The sequence below is a fragment of the Cynara cardunculus genome, unplaced genomic scaffold, assembly GCF_001531365.2.
Source record: "Cynara cardunculus var. scolymus isolate 2C unplaced genomic scaffold, CcrdV1 Un_Scaffold_739, whole genome shotgun sequence".
NCBI classification, from domain to species: Eukaryota; Viridiplantae; Streptophyta; class Magnoliopsida; order Asterales; family Asteraceae; genus Cynara; species Cynara cardunculus.
Window position 1 is genome coordinate 155,008 of NW_020200612.1, and position 24,310 is coordinate 179,317.

A 24,310-nucleotide genomic window follows, 5' to 3' on the forward strand; every position below is an offset into this window, starting at 1 on the left:
CCAAAGCTACCTTCTCTTTTATTTGGTACAAAAGGTGGGTCGAATGACAAGTTTCAAAATGTATCAGAAAGTAGTCTGGTATATAAGCCCAAGTCAGAGCTCATTGATGGGCTTTTCGTTCCACCTAACGATCCCAAAAAGGTAAACAAATTACTGAAGAAGCAAGTCAAAGACACAACGGGAAAGAATTGGTATGTTCACATTCTTAATGAAATACTTTGTACTCAAATCATATATCCAAGTTTTTTCTGGGATTCAGCTGAAGTTGACTTGAGCATGTTTGAAATGTGTGTAGGTTTGATATGCCTGCTCCTACACTCACGCCTGAGTTGAAAAAAGATCTCAAGCTGCTGAAGGTGTCTTCACTTCTCATCATTCATGGGAATATTTTCCATTGTTGATTCTTATTAGATATATTATATTAAAAAAAAACTGTCCTTGGCCATTGTTGTAACCTGTAGGCTTAGTTCCAGGACTTCTTGGTCCCTCATTCTAACTCCATAAAAAAGTGGCTTGCACATCTTTAGAGGGGTTTAGTGGGCATCTCATACATATATCATCATTATGACGATAACCCACCAACCTAACCAAAAATTCACCCTAACTCACACGTCTTACCCCTCTCTTGCTTAGATAGTCCAGTATTGACACAGTCAAACCATGAACATGACTCACGAAGCTATGAACACAGTCAAGCCATTAGGTTTGTCAGATAGGGTCCAGGTTGATGGGTTGAAGACCAACAGCTTTGATGATGCATTGTTAAGAAATGAAAAGCGAGAGCTTGTCTGCCAGCATATTGCTGAGCTCACTACCTAATTTCTATGCAACCCAATCCCTCTTGCTCCATTGACCCCATTTCTCCCCAGTTACATGCCTCTTTCCCCCCTCCATCCATCCACAATGCTTCTTGGCCAATTGGATGTGTCTGGTTTGCTATAGACAGATCACAAATCATTAGTGTTATACTTATTATCTTAGCTGGTATAGTCAGTAATGTTTAAGTTGTTTGCTTCTGCTTCAATGTGAATGTAGTCTTTTTCTCTTAGAGTTTTGGAGAAGGCTGTGTTCGTTGTCACCTATTCTGTTGTTTCTTTCAACAGGTTGTCTAGTAAAGACTTCCGTTTTCTGTCTTTTCAGTAAGCTACTACAGCAACTTTTATATTTGAAATCCATAAACTAAAAATTGCTTAATGAGAAAGGAAAGTATTGAGCGTTCTGCTAAAGGAAAAGATTGTTATGAACTTAAAATAGAATTTTTCTATCATATATATAGGAAAAGCCTAATATGAACTCCTCAAAAGTCCATGTTGTATTTGTTGGGCTTGGGCTTCACTTTGCAATGTTTATATTGTCACACAGGTTTACGGGCTTCTAATTTTTGAACCACTAAAGCTTAAGCATGAACGGAATTTGTATGATTTCCTGTGGAGGTGTCAAAAGAGAAGGTGGTTATAGAGAAGGGAAAGACGGTGAAACGAATAGCTGCAGGATGAGAAAAACAGGAAAAAAAGATTTAAGATTTATCAATAGCATTAAATATCTGCAGCATGCTTAGAATTCAGTACCTAAATTTGTTGAATTGACTTTTTGCCTCGAGAAAAAATCCGGGTGCATGTTATATGATAATTTTTGACAGATTTTGGTTATGGAGTTGGAATGAGCAACGGCTTTGTTAAGCAATTTTTAAGGTTGTAGTGGTTCTTGTTCTAGATCATACTTGACAATTGGTCTTAACCATGATTTCTTGTCTGCATAGCTGCATCTTTAATTTCCGTTATGGCACACAATTATTCATTAGCGTTTGAGTTTCTTGATATTACACTATAATGGCTGACGTATGATGGTTGTCGATTATGGATGGATCCTTACAGACTTTGATGGTGTCTACTTTGTGTCTTTCCTCCTAGAAAGATATAAAATCATTTCACTTCGTAACAATTCTTGATGTTTGCAGTTGCGAAACGTGATTGATCCAAAGAGGCATTATAAGAAGGGTGACTCCAAATTAAACATATTCCCAAAATATTTCCAGGTAGGTTCATCATTTCACTTTGTAACATTCTTTTTCTCGAATGCGCTCTATTTTTTTATTTATAATTTTTTGGACTCAAGCTTCTCCATTCTTTTCAACTTTACTCTTTGGAGTGGAGATGTCTGCCTACATCCCTCCCCGATACCTGACTTTTTAGTGGGACATACTGAGTGTGTTTGGTTTGTCAGCTTTCTTGAGTTCGAGGTAGATTAACGAGAGTATTTGAAATTGTTAGGTTGGAACGGTTGTGGAGCCAGTATCAGAGTATTTCACCAGTAGACTTACAAAGAAAGAAAGGAAACCAACTCTTGCTGATGAGCTATTATCTGATCAGTCACTCAAGGTTTACAGGTGAGAGTAACGCCATGTTTGGCAACCTTGCTTGCTTATTTTTTGAGTTTATTGAAAAAGCTCCGTTTCGTTAGCCATAAGCTAGCTTTTTGAAAATCCACTTCAAGTAACGTTTGAAGAAGCTCCAAAGTATTTTTTCCACTTCTTTTTCCCAGTTATTCTCCTTATGTTTTTCCAAGTAATTTTTAAACATGTCCCTTTAGATTATTTTACATTGTCATCTAGCTTTATCAAGCTAGTTTTTACCAAACATGATTCGTTTATCAACCAAAATCATTAACTTATTGGCCAATAGCTAGCTAATTTTTACCGAACATAACCCAAATGCGGAGGTTAATTAGGACCGTTTACTAAACACTTACCTTGGTAAGCACTTAGGGGTTCAATTACCTTATAGGGTGAACATAACAAGGACCGAAAATCTTACCCGTGAGGGTGCTGACTCTTACCTGGTAAATGCTTACCGGGTTATAATTGCTTATTTTGATTGCAAGAAATGTTACCCCATAAGGTGAGCAAGAGTGGTGACTCTTGCCAGTAAGCGCTTACCCAATAAGCATTTGGTAAACGGCCCCTAAGTCTGTGAGGCTTTCATAGTTGCTTGCTTTTTGCAAAAGGGTATGACTCCACCCCACCACTGGTCCTATGACTATCATCGGAGGTAAGTCGTATGTCCCAGGGGGAGGCAAACCCAACCTCCCTCTCATTCTGCAAGGATGCCCACCAACTTGTTTTTGATATATATATATATATACACATATATATGATATGCTTGTTGTTTTAGGAAGCGGAAGGTCCGAGAGATTGAAGAGAAAAACCAGCCAGGCGGGGTTGATAAATGGAAGATCAAAGGTAAAAGCTCGTGGAAACGTGCAAAGCAAAGGAGGCATTGAGTTGTGGAATTTGAAGTCATGTAGCCAGATTACAGAAGTCCTGTTTAATTCCTCAAAGTTTTGATCACATTTTTATGGAATTTTGTCAAAAGTTGTTGGATTAGATGATGTTGTATCCTAAGTTTTGATTTGTTTTGAAAGGGTGCAATGCAAGAGATGAATTTTTTTTTGGATCAATTATTAGGTGTTTACACCGGCTTGTATTTATCTCAACTGATAATCAAGTTAAATGAAGAGTAAGGTGTCGTTTACTAAACACTTACCGGGTCAATTATCTTATCAGTGAGCATAAGAATGACCGAGAATCTTACCAAGTAAGAGGGAAGATAATGATTGATTGAGAGTGTTACCTGGTGAGGGTGGTGATTCTTATGCGGTAAATGCTTATTGGGTGGTAAACATTTACCATCAATCTATTTTGATGACCAGGAATGTTACTCGATAAGGTAAGTGAGGATTGTGACGCTTGCCAATAACCGCTTACCTTGTAAGTGCTAGATAAACGGCCCCAAAATGTAAAAGCATTAAGGGGTTGTTTATCGAGCACTTATCCAATACTTGCTTACGAGGTATCATTTACCTTACAAGATAAACATAGACAACAATCCATTTTAATGGCAAAAAATATTACCCCATAAAACTAAAGGGTCTTTGGCCTAGTGGTATCGTAGCTCTTGGCTTTCTAGGAGGTCAGGGGTTCAAACCTCACCATAGGTGAGGAGGGTGTGTGAGTTTATTTGTTGCATTTGCCGTATATAAATATTATATACTTCAAAAAAAAAAAATATTACCCCATAAAGTAAGCAAGGTTGGAACTTTTGTTGGTAAGCGATTACCCGATAAGTCTTTGGTAAATTGTCCCTAATTTAAGATTTAAGGGTAAACAATTTAGCATTCTTAATACATTTCTATATTTTTTGAAACTATATGTCTGATTGAGAAAAAGTCTATCTACATCTTCATATTTAGACGTTATTTTTAAGTGAGATATAATGGTTTGTATGCTCTAATAAAAAAATTTATTTCTCTTTTTTTTATATAAAAACAAGCTATACACATTTTGTTAATTACGCAAGTTAGATGGATTCGATTTGAGCTCAAATATATTTTTAATGTTCGATCTGGAGCTCGATGCCAATTTAACAATTTTGAGTTACACATTATGACCTTAAATTTTCAATATTTATAATACTCTAACTCAAAATCAATTTACTCACTTGTTGACTCGAGCTCGATAATTTTTTTATTTTACTTGTATAATTTATGAACATGAAAATATGTACCACTTAAAAAATTAATCAAACGAGCCAAGTCGAATATTGATATCTTGAAACTCAACTCGTTAAGTTAAATGATCTTATTGCTTGAAATTATGAGCCCGAGCTTGAAATTCTCAAACTCAAACTCGAATGGCTCATTAAATTACTCAAAAAAGTATGTGTTTTTTGTATGATTATGTGGATCTTTTGTGCTCAATATGTGAACTTTTGCTAGTTGGGGGATTATTTAGTAAATTTAAAAAAAAAAACTTTATGCAGAAAGTCAGTTTTTTTTCTCAAAATAAAAAAAAAAACACTCTTCTCCCATGTATGAAAAAAAAGACCACATAGTATACTGACAGATTAATTTATACAGACAAAACTGTCTCTCAAAACTAGAAAAAACACTTTCTTCCATATATGAAAAAAAAGACCTCATAATATATACAGTCAACTTACTGGAAAATCAATCAAACCAAATACATGAATGTATTTTAAATCTAATCCGATCCAAATCCCTCCAACTCCAAATCCAAATCCAAATCCAAATCCAAATCCCTCCTACAAATACAAATTCCTCATAAACATTCTTGCAAACCAAACTCATCGTTGGTGGTTTTATGTAATTGTCAAAAATTACATCCTCAACTTTTGAAGTTTTCAGTGTTAATATATTTGTTTTTAAAAATAAAGCTTTGTATTTATAGAAAACCTTGGGTGCACGTTCCTTGGTTCTGCTTTAAAACCCCACCTCCTTCCCTTCTTCTCGATCTAACTTGTCGCCATTTTCTCTCATTCTGCTTCTGCTTCAAGGTACGTTTTTCCTCCCTTTTTCAACCTTCAATCTCCTTCTCTTCTTGCTCTTCAGTTGCATTWGCATCCAAATTATTCAAACCCTAATCCCCAAATCCACCCACAACAACATCATCACCACATACGCTTCCCGTCATTCGCCCTAGGCGATTTTGAGGTCATAACTTTCAAACCCAACTATCGATGCTCCATTAACTTGTTTGGTTGCTGTGATCACGGCCCTACCCTTATTTTATCCGCATTCTACTTTTTAATCTCTCTCTTTTGATTCGATCATCTATTTTTTCTTGCAACTTTTTCCAACGGCCCCTTACTTCTAAGGTTAAAAAGCAACATTTTGACTCTTAAATTGCTATCGTGATACTGCATCCACGTTTTTCTTTTCTTCAAGTTTTGAATTAGGGAACCTTAGTCTTAATCTTGCTTCTAATCCTTAAACCTACTGTAACAGGATAAATGAGTGGTGTTTATTTTTTGATTTTGCAGGGGCAGTATGAGTGGTACGCCTAATAAGAGGGTGCATGAGGATAGTGGAGGTCATTCCTCCCTTTCAAGGTATTCCCATATGCAGGATGATTCTGGAACTTACTCTGGTATGGGGGGCGCAAACTCCAAGCTAACAAATCCACCAGCTCCCAGTGATTATCATGCCACATCCTTTGACATTGGGCAGGATGCCCGCATGCCTAAAGTCCCCCGAACTGAACCTCGGGAAATGGATACTAGAAGATCACCTTATTATCGCTTGCTGCCATCATCCTTGATTAACTCCCAGTCTGATCATGCTGTCAACCCTGAGGACAGGGTTGAATTGAGAGATTCTAGGGACAATAACGTCAGAGATCTCAAAGTTGAGAGCCATGACGTGAAGGCAGAATCAAAAGATCCGTATCAAGGTGCTAAAAGTGATAAAGATGTTAGGTATGTTAACAGAGGGGATGATCATAAAGACACAAAGTATGAGAGAGATACTTATTCAGATTATAGAAACGAGCTGAAAACAGATAAGGATGCCTACAATCCAGTGAGTAGTCACTTAAACTGGAAAGAATCAAAAGAGCACCACAGGGCATGGAAGTATCCTGATACATCTGGTGGAAACTTGGATTCATGGCATGTGTCACGCAGTAATGTGCATGGACAAGTGGAGATTGCAAGAGAAAGCTTGGCCATAGAAGAGAAGGATTACACTGAAGCTCACGAGGCTGTTTGTGAGAACAAGGTTGACGTGAAAGGAGAGGATAGGATCAAAGAGAGAGATAGGAAAAGGAAAGATGGGAAACACCGCGAATGGGGAGAAAATAACAAAGAGAGAACCGAAGGTAGGAATAACTTGCAAGTAGGTAACGTCAATAATGAGATGAAAGATCCAACAAAGGAAGAAAGAGAAACTGAGAAGTGGGAGAAAGAGAGGAAAGATCTATCAAAGGACAAGGATAAACTGAGAGATAAGGAAAAAGATCATACTAAGAGGGACTCGTGGATTGTCAATGAGAAAGAAGGTTTGCAGAATGAGAAGGAAGATGTGGATGTATCATCCAGAGCTCTGGAGCAGGAAAATTTATCATCAGATCAGAGGAAACAGAAAAATACCGATAGCTGGAAGGACTTGGATAAAGAATCTAAAGATAGGAGGATAGAGAGAGATGCTGATATTGAAGGGGAGAGATCTGAAAGACGCAATAAAGGCTTTGATAAAGACTCGGATGACGGGGGCGTGGATGTGGAAGGGAGTGCCGACAGAGAAAGGGAAGTTTTTAATTATGGTGTTCAGCAGCGGAAAAGGATGCTTCGACCTAGGGGTAGTCCACAGGTTGCAAATCGAGATCCCCGCTTTAGATCTCGTCCTCAAGACAATGACGGGTATGCCCATTTAGATAAGTTGGTGGATCAATTATATATAGTAATATTTATAATTAACATGATATTTAATTCTCCGGCCTTGCCAATCCTTAATAGCCTTAATCTTGTTAACATATTAATAACGCCATCTATAGCTAAAGTAACCTACATGGTTTGAAGTCCACATGATCCCTATGATATAATCCTGGAAACTTTCATCTATTGCATTTATTTGCCATTCTTAATCTTCAATTAAAATTCAAGTACTTGTGACATAATCCTGTATAATTTCTGCTCATAATGCAATTGTATGTCTGTCATTTTTAATGTCCCCAAACTGTGAATGATGACTTTGTTTTGATCTTTCTCTTCCCCCTTACGGGTGTGTTTGACATCCAGACATGATAGAACAGGATAGGACAAAACAACTATTCAGCCTTTGGTATGACAAAACTGGACAGAACAAAACAGATAAAATGACTAATTTACCCCTGATGAGTTGTTTATATTTTGATTAATTATGTAATTTATTAAATTATAATAAAATAAATATTTTATATAAAAAAATGTATCATTAGAAAGTTTTTGTCAAGACGATTAAAGTGACACCAAAATAAAAAGGTTTATATAGTAACCAATTTTATTTTATACCTTTTCTATATTTTTTAATTATATTAATCAAAATATAGAAACCGTATAATTTTTTTGAGGACAGTAAAGTGAAAGTTTAAAGAGTATATACCATAAATAAAATTTAAAAAATGAATAAAATGTAAAGAGGAAGGCGTATTTGATGTTCTAGAAGAGAATTAAGTTTTATTTTGAGGTTATATTAGTAAAACATAAGTCTGTTCCAGCTTGTTCCATGGGGTAGGGGTGGAACACGCCTGTTCTACTTTGTTCCACTCTGTTCTAGTCGGTTCCACGTAAAAGTCCTGCTAAACGTGGAACAGTAATCCTTGTTCTGTTCTGTTCCGTCCTGTCCAGTGTACCAAAGGCACCCATATACATACTTTCTATGCATGATTCCAAAGGGGACCGCCTAAAGTCTTAATAGCCCGGTTACTAGTGTGTAGTGGTGACCATGTCACAAGGTTTTCGTTCAATTCTTTCTCAGTTTTATGAAGTGGAATTCTTCTAACTTTGATGCACTCCATCCGTTGTTGGAATTGTGCAATACTACCCTAGATTGTTAAACATACTTGATAACTATTTAATTAGTGCGTCAGATAAATTGTTCTAAATATGCGATAGTATGTCTATTGTAAGAGTTCCCAGAATCTCTCTCTCAAAATGACCGTGAAAATGAGATGGCAGACCCCCTTAACAAGTAACATGATTTTGGATTTCGGTTGAAGCCCCCTGTGTAGGCCATAGAAAATTCTAAAATATACTATCAATGTCACTGAGAGTACAAAAATTGTGGAAGGGATTAAGGGAAATATACAATATGACATTGAGTAAATCTTTATTAAGCTGGCTGTTCGTTGGCTCTTGTAGATTATGTTGAGCTTCAGGTTTTTTCTACACCTGTTTGTCCCTCGAACTTTATTTTCTGAGAGCTTTTTGCAGTTGAGTTAAAAATTGTTTGAGCTTGCATTATAATTACTTCACTTTTGATAACATGCAGGGTTCAACTCCAAACCAGTTGAGTATAGTAGATGTGGCCCAAGTCTGCATATAGTCGTTAAATGATGTTCATTTTTCCGATATGGGGTCTAGTTTCTAACTCCCCCTCCCATTTAGCTTCCCCCTAACGGTCGATGCATTGACATGTCGTGTGTGACAAAAGTTGTGCAAGTGTGCAGTTGAGCGAACATGTCAAATAACATGCTCTAAAATTAGACTCATCAGTTTCGAACCGAAAACTAATCACTGTGAGTGGATGTAGCCCAAGATCATATAAGATTCATCGCATAAGGCGAGATTACTAGTCTCAACAGGACAACATTTTATAACTGATGTGTGACCATCTTCTTTGCACATGCAAATCAATTTGATAGGTCCTTGTTACATACACCTTTGGTTGTTGCTTCTTGGTTCTGGATATTTTCTTCTTCACGTCACTTCAAATTTCTACAAGAAGATTTCTGTTTATGTTGTTTTCTAAGTTAAGACATCTAGTGACACGTCTTCTCTTTTCCAATTTTTGCAGGTCTATAGGTAAGCAAAGTATCTTTATGAACCATTGAACATGGAGTTTTATGCCAGATGGTAGTAACTTGAAGTTATCCATGGTGCAAATATATGTACTTGTTTCAGTTGATGCTTCATTATACTTTGTTTGCTTTGATTGTAGTACTTCTGTTCAGTTTCGGCTGACGTTTGAATTAGTAGGGCTCATGTAGTTGGGAGTTTGGGGTGCAGAACTTTGGTAGATATCTGTGAAACTTAACCTTTTTTATTGGAGTTGTTGAGTTCACATTTCAACTATCGTTAGCTATTGACCTTTCCATATCTATAAGAAAACCTGGTAAAAAGTTTGAAATAGATGAGCCATCATGGGTCACTTGAATGGGGGAATTTATGGTTATTTTCTGGATTTGTGATACCAATTACTTTGTAGACATTGTACAGCATAGTCATTGACCTTTCCATCTATAAGTAAACTCACTAAAATGTTTGAAATAGATGAGCCATCATGGGTCACTCGAATAGGTATTTATCGTTATTTTTTGGATTTTGTGATAATGGTTAATTTGTAGACATTCTATAGCATAGCCTTTATGTTCAAATTCATTTTTGCAAGATTGGCGGACAATGGACATTCAGTTGGGATTAGACTCCCACTTCTTGTCTTGGTTTAATTATTCCTCTATATTTAAGGTCTTGTAGCAAATAATTATGTTTTAATTCGAGTCCCTTTTTTGTCTACATTAGTTTGACCAAATCTTTAGATTGAAAGCAATATATTGTGAAGTGGGTAGCAACTTTAGTTGTAGTTACTAGACACATATTGCTGGGCGAATAAGCCATCCTCCCTGTTAAGCCTGTTAAGACATAAACAAACAACACCTAAATGCGTGCTAAATTAAATTCCCTTATTGATTTGTTATATTTGCGACTTAATCATTTGGAGATCTTCATAAGCTTCTAAAGATGCGACTCCTCGACAAGCCTTTAAATTGTTGTCCATATGCAAACCATATTTGTCTTCTTTGAGTAATCAAGTGGCATAGACCTTTTGATGTTTCATATTTGCTTTACATTCCAAATGTTACTCGATATTGATTACTTTTTTTATGATATACAGTAAGAGTAGTAGTGATCTTGAATTTCAAAACTAAAACAATCATGAACTTTCATTTACTTAAATATGTGATCCTGCTTTATATGATGGAATCATCTCCCTAAATGTGTGAAGGAATATAAGGTCAACATCTTAATCTTGTCAATGACGTATCAACCGTGTTATCATTAAAAGGATATTCTCCATAAATATGAACAATAGCCACTGGTTGATATTTCATCCGTCAACTCTATCCCAATTAGAATCTGAGTAAACTTCTTTATCACAATTTTCATTCCTTTTGAAGTACAACCCAAGACCAAGAACCATTTTTTGGTATCATAGAATTCAATAACCCTGCTTCTATACATTCTTCCCGGGACTCTGCATATGTTGACTAATATACCAACATAAAGTCCATTGAATATTTGATCTCTCTCGCTCTCTATTGGATGGTTTCCCCACTTCGATTTATCTATAGGTTGGAGTCATAGGAGTTTCGTTCATATTTCTCCCAAGCATGTTGATTTCTTTTAGTAAATCTAGAACATACTTTGAGATAAGATCAAACCATCCTTCGACCCGCCTACTTCCATAGTTCCATGCCCATAAAGTATTCGAGTGATCTTAGATCTCAAATTAAGATGCAAGAAGTTACCTGAGCCAAAGATAATATTATCTACATAGACAATGAGTATGGCTAGCTTTTCTTATGCATACAACCTTACAATTGGAGTGTGATCTGCATGGCACTGACTGTAGCCATATCCACAATAGCCTTGGCAAATCTGTCAAACAATCCCGAGGAGACTGTTCCTGCCTTTTAGGCCATACACCGACTTTTTTAGTTTACACGCTTGAAGGTCCTTGTAATTAATACCGTATGATTCAGTGAATCCCTTGGCCACCAATCTAGCTTTGAACCGGTCAAAGTCTGACTTGTATTTGATTGTGAAAATCCACTTATAACCGACAACATGTTTTTCTTGAGGTAGTTAAGTAAGAATCAATTTGTCACTCTTTTTAATAGCACAAAGTTCATCATTAACTGCAACTCTCTAAGTTGGATTTTTTAGATACTCTTGAAAGGTATTTGGAACTGAACTTGATCAAGAGATGAGACAGAAACTCTATATGTACGAATCAATTTCCCATAAACAGCATATTTTTCAGTAGGGTGGTTACTGCATATCCGTACACTCTTTAGTTGAGCAATGGGTAGATAATGATCATCAACAATTGTAGTTACCATAGAATTCTTATATCATTTTCAGGAACATAAGGACCTGGTTTTGTGTCTTGAGATCCTTGTTCTGTGTGTTGTTACTTTATTTCCAATTCGTTTCCTTCGATAGGCATGAAGTTTCTGATTTGGGTTTGAGGTGGACTAGAGGCAGACATAGGCATTAAAGGTTCATAATTTTCAGATGATTGTGTTAAGGGTTCATCATCTTTAGATGATTGCATTGACGGTTCAGGAGGTGATGTGTTTGTGGATTTGTGTGTAGGTTCAGGAGGCGTAAGACTGGTTTGAGAATCCTGAAGTAATTCCCAGAACTAGTTTTTCCTTGACTTTACGAGGCATGCGATGATGAGATACATATCTGTGAATAATGATTCCCTCAAAACTTTTAAGCTACATGAAGTTTGAAAACAGAAATGGATTTAGAAACCTCAAGTGGATGTCTATTTTTCGCCAATGCTACCCCATTTTTTTGAGGGGTATTTACATGAATGATTTCTTGATCGGAGATATAAGAACCAAGAATGGAGTTGAGATATTCTTTTCCATTGTCTATTTTAAGAACCTCAATTTCTTTGGAATTGTGTTTGAATCATGGAGTGGAATTTTTGTATATAGTTGCAGTTTCACAATTTTCTTTTATGAGGAACATCCATATGGCCCCAGTGTGGTTATCTTTGAGGGTGCGTTTGGTGCACTGGACAGGAAACAACAGAAGAGGGATCACTGTTCCATGTTTGGTAGGACTTTTATGTGGAAGATAGTGGAACATGCATGTTCCACCCCCACCCCCACCCCATGGAACAAGGCGGAACAGACCTATATTTTACCAATATAACCTCAAAGTAGAACCTAATTCTCTTCTAAAACATCAAATATGCCTCCCTCTTTGCATTTTGTTCATTCTTTAAATTTTTTTAATTGTATTTTATGCTCTTTAAACTTTCACTTTACTGTTCTCAAAATACTACTTTTATACAGTTTCTATATTTTGACTAATTTATGTAATTTATTAAATATTAATAATAAAATAATAATATAGAAAATGTATAAAATATAAATTGGAAACTGCATAGACTTCTTATTTTGGTGTTATTTTAATTGTCTTGACAAAAACTTTCTGATGATATATTTTGTTATAAAAATATTTATTTGATTATAATTTAATAAATTACATAAATTAATCAAAATATATAAACACCTCATTAGGGGTAAATTGGTCATTTTATATGTTAGGTCTTACCTAACGCTGAACAAGCTGTTCTGTCCTATATTGTCTGGATACCTAATGCAACCTGAAGGATACAACACCAATGTGTATTATGGTAAACAAATAGGAAGGTGAGTTGGAAGACGTGTGTAAACGTGTCGAGTATGCTTTGCAAGTTGACACACTTCACAATGATAAAATTTGGAACTCTTATAGATAGACAAAGTTTGGATGTTCAAGATGTCATAACATGATAAGAGTTTCATTTGAGGTACAACGGATACACAACCTGAAGATAACCTTCCTTGCTCTTAGGACCTTTGAAAATGTAGAGACCACCACACATTTCAATACTGTCAATCACCTTTCCATACTGCTTCCTGAAATTCATGAAGACTAGGGAAGAGTTTTGCCATGCATATAATATTTTATGCATCTGCATATTTGTCTTAATGAGTTCTTTCATTGGTGGGAGTTGGGATGACTTTTGATAAGTAATTGTAGTTGATAGAAGAGGTGAAACAAGCTTGTTTGACATACTTAAAGGCTGTATAACTACGATAGATTGCTTCACATGCCTTAGTAATCATGTTTGAACTAATACTTTTGAACACTGAATGGTGGGCTCACTATGGTAGTTGACATGATTGATGTGTCCTGTTGATGAAGGAGCTGCTTTTTCCCGATTCTGGAAATGCATTCCTTCATTGACCTCTACTGAACTATATATCACTGTCTGTTTCACATTATTGCATTTCTCTTGCAAGTTAAAGGGTTCTCATCTGCAAGTTAATTTCTCTGTGGAATTGTGTAGTTTAAGTCCTACCTATTATAGCATTATCTAGTTCATCCTCGTGCTAATTGCATATGAAATGTATAATGTTTCCAATGCAGGAAAACCGGATGTGTCAACTGTCGTATACAGAGTTGGTGAATGTATGCAAGAATTGATAAAACTATGGAAGGAGTATGAATCATCTGTACCTGATAAAACGCCTGAAAGCTCACAAAGCGGTCCTACTCTTGAAATCCGTATTCCGGCTGAGCATGTTTCTGCTACAAATCGCCAAGTAAGAATATTGTATGGAAGCTATTGTGGAAGAGTTCTCTTTTCTGCTGGATCACCAAAGGAACCCAAAGCACCAAAAGCCACAACTTAGTAAACAATTGTGAGATATCATTTTGTTTTGGCTAAAAAAACAATTAAAATGGCATAAGAGTAAAAAAATTAACTGAAGGATAATCCTAGTTAGCTATCATAACCTACCCAATTTCTTTTGCTGCACAATTTTTACAGTGCTGTTATTTATGGTAGAATGGACTGGTGTGTCTTGAACTATGGACGTTTCTTGCATCACATCTAATATCTAAATGATATTCATCTTAAAAGATAGATGTAAGTTTTTTGAACTTACTAAACTTGATATGTCATTTTAGTGCCTTCACTTATCATGCTTTTGAAATTTTATGATTGAAGTGGGGGAGAGCACACAACATTTACAAGCCATTTATTCCAAAGAAAGTGTTGGATGGTGTTTCATGATTAAATGTAATAACCTGATACTTTGCGAATGTTATGGGAAGTCTTAGGTGACATGACTTAAATAGGTTAGTTTGATGTGTGGGTTTTGCATAGGCTGTCTTTCCTGATGGGAGAGAGGAGGGGTTTAAATGGATCAATAAATCCTAAACTTGGGTGCCTTATGTTGCATGGAAAGGAGGGAGTTTACAATTACTCTTCTAATAAACCATAGCCAGTAGGATAGAATGATGCTATGAAGATGTTCATAGCTGACATGGCAATCATCAAGGATAGCTTAACATGTATTTGGTATTTGATTTCATGGTTATTTTAGATACATTGATAGTTAGGCACTTATTACCTGAAAGCTAACAGCCTTCCTGTATGCATTTAGTATTATTATTTGTTTTTTGTTCTTGTTCTCTTTTCTCAACTCTTTTTAACTCATTGTCTTTCTTTTATTTCATTTCTCCTTCCAAGCCATCAGAATTGTGTCAAACTTCCATTTTCTTTATCATAAAATCTTTTTCCCAAAACCTTTTTACAAGCCAGGGGTCTTTATGGAAACAACCTCTCCACTCCTCGGGATGGAGGCAAGGTCTACATTCATCACACCCTCCTCAGAGCCTACTTTTTGGTTTACCGGGTTTGTTTGGTTTGATGTTCACTTATGTAAATAAACAACATTGATCTGTAGCTTTGAACTTTTATCTTCATTTTTGTCGTTTCTTGCCTGCCTTCTTTAATTCCATGGTCAGGACTTTGTTCATGTGTTATGGTGCAATTCCTGTTTGACGTGTGCAGGTTAAAGGTGGCCAGTTATGGGGCACAGACATATACACTGATGATTCTGATCTTGTTGCCGGTAGGTGATGTGTTCAAAGTCTTCTATTTGTTGTTTTTTGTCACACATGTTAACAAAGGTCTACAACTTCGAAGTTTATGGGCTGATTGTGACTTATGACGTGTTTTCTTGCTCTTATTTCAGTTCTAATGCACACAGGCTACTGTCGCCCAACTGCTTCTCCTCCTCCACCTGCTATTCAGGAGTTACGTGCTACCGTCAGGGTTCTTCCTCCGCAAGATTGTATGTTTACGTGCAACATTATTTATGTTTTATTGTTTGTAAATTTTCTTTGACCCAAATTTCCTAAAAAAGGTTCATTATTCATTATAAAGCTATACATCTATACAATTTCTTCAAGATGGTAATATCATGTCAATGGAAGTAGAGTCTGGATTTGGTATGGTAGTAGGACGGAAAGAGAATTTTTCCTGCACAAAGCTTTTGAAACTGCCTATGGTTTAAGATTACTCGTTATTGCTTGAACCCCCTCCACATTACTTCTTGTTAAAGAATTTGTTACACATTCTGCAAGAATATCATTGTACTGTTGAACTTTTCTGAAGACGATATTCTTCAACAGAATCTTTGCAGCTTCCTTGTATACGCGTAGAGCATGATCATTGAATCATTTACTGAAGGGGAAGTGTTCTAAATAGAGTTATTGGCCAACTTTCTTTATACAAACATATCCAACTTGTCCTGTACTGTATATAGGTGCTCTCCTTGGGGAGGAAAACTTGCCTAATTGTATTCATGTATTGGTTGTATAGATATTTACACTTTATCTGTCTTGTCTAGGTTTATGATGTGTTAAATATGATAATTTATCATTGCATCTATCTGGTGAATCCTTAGGTTATGTTTCTACACTGCGGAACAATGTTCGTTCTCGTGCATGGGGGGCTGCTATTGGTTGCAGTTTTCGTGTAGAGCGATGTTACATCGTCAAGGTACACTTGCTATTTATTGCGACCTTGTTTAATGCATGCTCAAGTTCTGTTTTTTAGGGGAAGTTCACAAAACCCAATGGACTTTCATATTTTGAATGATCAAGTCCTTGGAGAATTTTTTAAACAAATAAAGCCTTGGACATTCTGAAACCTATTAGATACATACATCCTTGTTACCTATAAAAGTGTCCGGTAACCTGCATGACAGGTAAAAGTTGGAAAAGAAAAGAAAAAAGAAAATAAATAAATCCTAAACTACATGCTCAAACCGTAACTTTAACGCCTCTGGCCCATATCGCGCCCCAAATCTATAGCGTCTATAATGCACCATGAAGATAAACCAATTTTAAAAAAACTGTACCCCATAGAAATCTTTGAAGTTCCTTCCCGTTTTCATCTTTAATTGTATGTGAAACCCTTCTTGAATCCCATCTTTTAAGATGGGATTTTTGTTTTGGCAAGAAGATAAAAAGACCAAGAAAGAGTGCTGCTAGTGGTATCTTTTCTGCAACCAACAGATTCAATAACATGCCTCTCAAAAACTTTCTGGAATCCCGTGGATCCTCACTTTTATTTCTTCATCGTCATTCTCACTCCGAAAGAGTGCGCCAAACTCGACCTCACCCTGATCCTTTTTTCCTCATTGCCGTTCTCACCCAGATCTGAGCAAACTTTTCGGACTAAAACCTTCTTCATTGTCGTTCTCATCCATATCTCCTCTCTTTTTTGTTTGATTTTGGGTTTTTATTTAGATTTAAGATTTGATTTAAGGTATTTGAATAAGTCAGATTTATGTTTTGATTTTGGGATTGATATAGGGTTTGTACTGTGTATCACAAACTTTTCAAATGAAATTGCAATAAATTTGTTGGGGTATATTGTTTATGTTCATCATTGTTCATGTGCGAGAAGATGAACATTCAACCAACTAAACAGAGAGAAAAAATCCATTAAAATGGAGGAAAATAACAAAAGGACTGAAACGCCCTCGTAATTGATGAAGATGATTCGTAACAAAATAAATACCACTGCCCACTGGGACCAAATCCATTGAGAACGTAGTTTAAAAAACTCTATTTGTAGTTTTCACTACAACACAGGACAAATCCGTGATTCAATCTTATATAGATGAAAGGATTTATTTGTTCAAAAAAAGGTCCAGTGGCTTACTCGCCCAAACTATGAAAGTCTGTTGGTTTTTTTTTCCAGACTTCTCCCATATTTAACAACATTAACCCGTTTTATAGGTCACGAGGATGTATTTAACAGGTTTCAGGAAGTCCAATGATTTATCTGTTCACAAAATTTTTCCAAGGACTTGGTCACTCAAAATATGAAAGTCTGTTGAATTTTTTCAGACATTTCCCTTTTTTTATCATTCAATAGATGTTCATTTATGTAAATGCAGCAGTGGGTGTATCATCATTTGTTTTAGTACTAGTATGCTAAGTTAACTGGCTTCCTCTGGTGACATAGTTCCTGAATGCAGTTCTAGTAGGAGAGACTGTCGCATGATTAGTTGAGAAATATTGTGATTCATTTTCTTCCAAACTATCTACGGCACATGCAGAAAAGGATGGGTTGTAGTCTGATTGTGAATTCTGTATTTCCAGTAACTGCTTTTCGTTTCTTTTTGTTTTCTTTAATCTCAGAAAGGTGGCGGGACAATTGATCTTGAACCTTGTCTTACACATACATCCACTGTGGAGCCTACTCTTGCTCCTGTGGTTGTGGAACGCACAATGACTACTAGAGCTGCAGCTTCGGTATAACCTTGCCCTGATGAATCATGATGCTATTGAGCATATGCTTATGAAACTTATATATTAATTTTGTAGAATGCGCTTCGTCAACAAAGATTTGTGCGTGAAGTAACATTACAATACAACCTTTGCAATGAACCTTGGTATGCATGTTTAGTTTTAGTTTGTGTTGAACTTGTTAAGGGTGATTGTTTATGGATAGTGTTTTGTTGTTTGAAGGATCAAGTATAGCATAAGTGCGATAGCGGACAAAGGTCTGAAGAAGCCTCAATTTACGTCTGCAAGATTGAAAAAGGGAGAAGTTGTCTACTTGGAAAGCCGTAGACGTAGGTATGAGCTTTGCTACAACGGAGAGAAGATGGTGGAGACAGTAATTGCAAATGGAGGTGGTGGGGATAGCGATGGTAATAGCAATTTGATGGATGTATTCCGATGGTCTGAATGTAAGAAGGCGCTTCCTCAGACAGTGATGCGGTCGATTGGGATCCCGTTGCCACCAGAACATCTACAGGTGTAATCCACGTTCTTCTTTTTTTTCCTTAGCTTTAATGATATTAAGAAAATGAAACTGAAAATGAAAATGATGATGTTATTATAGGTGCTGGAAGAGAATCTTGACTGGGAGGACATCCAATGGTCACAGACAGGTGTTTGGATATCTGGAAAGGAGTATCCTCTTTCCAGGGTCCATTTTCTATCCCCAGTCTAAAGATATCATCACACTTTGATGTTATTATTATTATGTGGTGTTTGTTTGTTTACAAATAAGACTTGCTACTAGTGTTGCTTTCCTTATTTTATTTTTAAACACAAGTCAAGTCACCACCACTTTGTTTTATCTTGTTTACCTACTTCAAATTCCAATTCCAATTATACCTTTAATCATATGTGAATGTGAAGGTGTTTGTTTTAATTTTTAGTAATTATATATATTGTGTAAAGTAAAGAGCTTTGAGAGTTGAGGATATCCAATTTTCATTTTTATCTCAACATAACTAACATGCTACCCTCCTCCTGCTGCTTTGATTGCATTCCCAAATAGGAAACTTTCTCAACTCCAAAAACCCTTTTTTGTTCTTCTCTTGTCATTTACAAGCAAAAATTATAAAGATTCAAGACAAGACACCAAGGAAAGGAAGCTCAACCAAGAAACAATTGAAAGAATAGCTACAGTACGTATGTATGAATATCATATCTATACTAGTAATGATGGATGCCTTTCTTCTTCATGGATTCATGTTGCATTCGCGCATGTATGCCTGATCGTAGTCCACAAACCTGCTCCAGTATCCTCGGAACTTTGCTATCCCAATCTCGAGCCATGGTTTCAAGTTCCCATTGTAATGAATCACAGCTGCCCTTTCAATCTCCTTCTCCTTCACATTTGGGTTATACCCAAGCCCCAGAACATGCCATGATTTCTCCAATGGGAATACTCGCTTGTAAAACGTTATCAACCCAGGTGGTAGTGTCCCTAACTTCCAAAGCTCTCTCTCCTCATTCTGCAAACAAAAAACCAAAAAAATCACACCTTATATTTATATCATCATATGGTTTCATTGTAATGAATCACAACACAAACTACTAACTTACCAAATTTTGCCACCTGTGGTAAATCCCTGTAATGTTTTGCTTCTTCCATTCCTCCAAATCAAATACATTCATTCCATACGCCCATCCACAAGCATGTGGATCGAAATTTTTAGCAATCAAAGGATTTGAGAAATTCAGGTAGCGATCGAACCGATGGAAGCTTTCCCCACAAGTCTCAACAGCGCCATTCACTTTCCCTTTCATATCTAGAGCCCACAGCCCGCTCAAATCCTTTTGAACCACTATGTCATCATCCAAGAACACCACTTTATTAAGCTTTGGAAATATCTCTGGCAGGTAAAACCGAAGATGATTCATAATCGACAAATATTTCGGGTTTCGGAACTTCAAATTTGGATCCAACTCCCCATGATGGCTTTTGAAATAATAATCAATCATCTTCCGAGAAGCCAACTGCTGGAGAACTGGGCTGTAACTCGCGTTCAGCCATGTAAATTCCTCAACATTCTGCACCTCCATAGTAGCATTGCCTGGTGGGTTTGCAAGAAACCACATCCTCATTGCCGCGTAATTAAGCCTGTCCGTCACAATGTGGAACACATGTTTTGAAGAATCCTGAAATATGCTTTCACATTAACCACATAAACCTCAAATCAATAAATATCATTAGAATTAGATTGTCACTGTTAATCAATCACCTTTGCATTGGAAACAGTTGAATTAACGACAACAGCCGTAGCTAACACATTATCTGAAAATAATGCATAGTGGAACAGCTTGGGGTCTTGTAACTTTTCTTCATTTAAGAATTGCTGCGCAGAAGAATTTAAGGAATGGTAATCGGCTGAAAGGCGTAAGGGAAGACAATGGAGACCTTTAGGAACCGTCTTGGCAGTTAAGTGAGTCAAAAACAAGGTTTGTTTTTTGTGGACAATTAGTTGTTCTTCGGTTGAGTGAATAATAGCACGCAATTTTTTCACAACAGCAGTGCAGTCATCTTGTATTTGCTTGCCTTTTGCTAATGTTTGCTCCATTGCCCTCAGTTTGTCAAATGCACTGGATATATCACAAAATAACCCAAAATCAAATCAAATATGAGAATGCAAAAATTCCAATATTTCCAGTCCACGATCCAAATTTTGCTAATGGGAGAGGTATTGGACCAAATTACAGGCTTACTTCTTGTGGAGGTCAGAGTCTTTGGTTGCATCACCAAGTGCTTTTTGGACTTCCTTCATACGTACCCGAAGTTCCCTAATAAAATGAGCATTGGTCCTTGTTGCCGAAAGGGAAAGGTAAACTCTCGCTCTAATCAACTGATCCTTCATTTGCCGAACACGAGCATCAGCTACAACATCAGGTTGGATCCTTTTGGCCTTTGCAGGTTTCTTTTCACCTGATTGCCGCTCTTGTTTTGGTTCCTACAATGATCAGACAGTAAACTTTGACGAATTCAATTAAAATGACTACATTACATGTCAAGTAGATTGCTCATTGAAACCAAAATGCAGTGAGTGAGATAAAAGAATGCTGTTCCATTCTAAATGAACAACTATAATTTGTCTATAAGGAAAACAGATGCAATGCATTCTCAAGTGCGTATGCTTTGTGGCAACCACTAGTAAAGGGCATCCTGCAGCATCATACTCTATCGTGTGTGGTGGATTAACTGAAAACCAGGCCGTGTCCAAATCTTAGAAAATGCTAAAAACATGGAAGCATCAACTTTTGCTTGTACAAAAACAACCGCTCTACTCCCTACTCCTTCAGGTATGGCTCCATCCCACCTCAGGTGGGATATACTCGTGGTTTTAAGAGCCACCAAAAATAGAGAAAAACAAGCCCATAACATTGGCTTGCTAATACACCACTGGATATAAGTCTGTAAACCGAGTATGATTTAATTTACTCCCAAGAACATAGTCTTTAGTCTGCATACAGTTGATACGAAAACCATTATTATTCTATAGAATGGGTTTAGATCTGACATATAATATATATATATATATATATATATATATATATATTAAATATGCAGGTAGCAATGAATTAAAACATGAGTGACAGCACAGAAACAGCTGGAAATAAGATAGCATACCGTTAACAGCGACACCTTCAACTTTTCACTTTTCTTGTGTTCATGAGTTACCTGTCTGATGATGGGGTTGGATCGATTATCATTGCTATTGATGCCATTAGATTCTAGCGAGGTTTCAAAATGTTGGTTAATTTGCAAATTCATAAAAAGAAGAAGAAGGTAAATTAGTGATTGAAGGTGAGTACCTTCGTTAAGCTGTCTAGTTCTCCTGGCTTTTTCAGTTTCGGTAGATTGAGTGGAATTTTCAGAATAAACAATACCCAAAGGTTCTTTGATGGCTGTGGATGACTCCTGTGAATAGAATAGAAATGAGAAATTCTGCAGATTCTGATTCTGAAATTAAGGAGACGTACCTGAGGAAGCAAATTTAATGCCCTAGCATCGGGATTCAGTGTCTGGAAATGAAAGAAAGAGTAAGGATGAAGAAATTAGAAATTGAGAATGAAAAAGGAAAGAGAATGAGTGAGTTACAAGTGATGAGGAGGAGGGGTCCTGTAAGAAATCATCGGCAGCTGCAAGAAGAAGAAAGGCATTCATTAGTCAAAAGAAAAGAGAGATTTGATGATGTGTAGTAAGAAGGGAGAATTTTACACAAGGTAGAGAGTTTGTCGGTGTAAAGAACAATGGGGGCAAGAACCGTCAGAAAAAGAAACGCCAAAACTGGTTTTCTGAGTCTCATCTTCATCTTGAAAAGAAACCCCAATTTGTGTTGTGTTGTGTATATCAAGAAATGGGAATACCCATAAAATTGTATTATACAATTGGGGATTGAATCTATAAAATTAAAAAAAAGAAAAGATCTCAAGTTGGGTACGAGTAGAATAAGGAATTCAGATGAGCAGAAGGAAATCCAGATAACCAGCAGAAGGAATCAGGGAGGAAATGGAGAAGGAGAGGAGAGAGTGAGTCGAATATGAATATGAATATGAAAATGATGGTAGAGTCTGTGTGTGTCGGCGCGGCGACTACAATTACAATGGGTAAAGAATATTAATTTATTTGGTATTATTGAATTCAATAACAACAACAATAACAAACTATGAATGAAAAAAACTCAATTACTTGAACAACATTTCATTTCATGTTTTTTTAATGCACCTACACCTGCACCCTCTCTCTTTTCTTTTCAGTTTTCACTTTTCATCATCCGTCCCTGTGTAACATTAATTAGAACCCACCAACGACCTCTCGTCCCCAAAATTAAACAATAGGGTTTGAGTTGAGTCAAAAGCCCTTTGGTCCATAGCAACCGATTCATTTTTTTTTTAATCCTCTAACGACACGGGAAGACATGAGTTGAGAAGAAGCATCTGAGTTTGGGTTTTGAGTGAATTTTTGAATAAACGATTTGGATGTGAATAATCAACAAATCTGTTTTGGTTTCATTTTCCATCAAGCTTAGCGTTCGTTTGATTTTTGATTTCTATTATTAAATTTAAAAACAATTCATGATTCGTTGTAAATATATAAAAGACGTCTCAACTTAATTATTTATAACCAAGAATCTCAATTTGATTTAGTTTTCAAACTACACTTCACATTTGAAACGTATATAATTTTTTCCAATTAAGTATATATATATATATAATATATAGTATACGTATGATAAGTTTTATGATGACTTAACTAATTATAATTAATATGTAGTTTTATTATCTCACTCTCTTTTAATTAACAATCTCAACTCCTTTTCTTTTCACCAAATCCAAATAAATGAAAAATAATATTACTAAATTTCATCAATCATTAATTCATTCCAACAAAAATACCAAGGAAACCAAGCTAAAATTTCATCAATCATTAGGGACAGTTATGGAAGGATAGTTGAAGTTTAAGATGCTCTTGTTTGTCGTCTTGGGACATTCGTAAACCCCATCATCACACAACTTCTCAATCATAGTTTCATTCTATCCACAGGCTTTAAGGTGAAGTGGGGAACCACGGTTGAGGTGCAAACCGTGATGGATGGTTCCTTTTAAGTAACATAGTACCCTTTTAATGCTTGTCAATGTAGTTGACTTGGCGAGTGCATGAATTGAAATAACTTATTAACCATGAAGTGAAGGATACGTCTGGGCGAGTGAATGCAAGGTATTGTAGAGCACCTACTAGTTAGCGGTAGGGTGTGGGATCAACCCCAAGTGAACCGTTGTTGGGAGATAGAGGGTCGGAAGAGTGTAGAGGGGTGACAACCAGTTTTGCACCATCCATTTTGAACTTGGTCAGCAGGTTTTGTATGTGGTGGTGTTGAGATAGAAACAAACCATCGGAAGTGGGAATAACCTCTATAACAAGGAAGTGATGTAGCATGCCAAGATCTTTAATAGAAAATGCATGTGCCAAAGCATCAATGATCTTTTGAAGAAATGGTGGTTGTTTCCTGTCATGACAATGTCATCCACATAGACTAGAAAATAGCAAGTTAAGTTATCATGGTTATAAATGAACAATGAGGGGTTTGTTTTTTGATTTTTGAAAACCAAGGTTGAGAAGGAATTTTGTAAGTTCCCAAGTACGTGAATGCTTGCTTTAATCCGTAAAGAGATTTGTGAAGCTTGTAAACGTGGTTTGGTAAATCTGGGTTGACATACCCTGGAGGTTGGGTCATGTAAACTTCTTCTTGTAAGTGGCCATGCAAAAATGCGTTGTTAACGTCAAGTTGTCTTAAGGGCCAATGTTTGGGCATGGCAATGGACAATAC

At 36.4% G+C, this 24,310-nt stretch overlaps 2 protein-coding genes and 1 pseudogene across 4 annotated transcripts in view; 2 read left to right on the plus strand and 1 right to left on the minus strand.

Annotated features, from left to right (window-relative positions):
• Positions 1-3,456, plus strand: part of LOC112501951 (rRNA-processing protein fcf2-like) — an 8,595-nt gene extending 5,139 nt beyond the window's left edge. Inside the window, exons 2-6 of the mRNA XM_025105745.1 lie at positions 7-191; positions 296-356; positions 1,958-2,035; positions 2,271-2,386; positions 3,171-3,456. Coding sequence (XP_024961513.1) covers positions 7-191; positions 296-356; positions 1,958-2,035; positions 2,271-2,386; positions 3,171-3,279 — 549 coding nt within the window. The 3' untranslated portion in view covers positions 3,280-3,456. The remainder of the gene's footprint in view (positions 1-6; positions 192-295; positions 357-1,957; positions 2,036-2,270; positions 2,387-3,170) is intronic.
• Positions 3,457-5,306: 1,850 nt separating this feature from the next.
• On the plus strand, positions 5,307-18,841 carry LOC112501950 (zinc finger CCCH domain-containing protein 13). Of its 2 annotated transcripts, none has more exons than XM_025105743.1 (11): positions 5,307-5,351; positions 5,838-7,214; positions 9,349-9,356; positions 13,770-13,945; positions 15,202-15,262; positions 15,386-15,484; positions 16,100-16,194; positions 17,847-17,960; positions 18,033-18,100; positions 18,177-18,468; positions 18,556-18,841. In XM_025105743.1, exons 2-11 carry the CDS (start codon positions 5,845-5,847, stop codon positions 18,664-18,666), a joined length of 2,394 nt encoding a protein of 797 aa, XP_024961511.1. In that variant the 5' UTR covers positions 5,307-5,351; positions 5,838-5,844; the 3' UTR covers positions 18,667-18,841. The 2 variants fall into 2 exon arrangements, with proteins under 2 accessions (XP_024961511.1, XP_024961512.1); XM_025105744.1 differs by lacking the exon at positions 5,307-5,351 and adding an exon at positions 5,419-5,508.
• A 142-nt stretch (positions 18,842-18,983) lies between these two features.
• LOC112501957 lies at positions 18,984-22,472 on the minus strand (annotated as a pseudogene). The gene is made up of 8 exons (XR_003067590.1): positions 22,201-22,472; positions 21,963-22,121; positions 21,795-21,900; positions 21,610-21,713; positions 20,691-20,932; positions 20,210-20,567; positions 19,551-20,126; positions 18,984-19,459 (listed from the first exon to the last, which is right to left on the minus strand). The product of XR_003067590.1 is annotated as a probable galacturonosyltransferase 4 (transcript).
• Between the last annotated feature and the right edge of the window lie 1,838 nt (positions 22,473-24,310).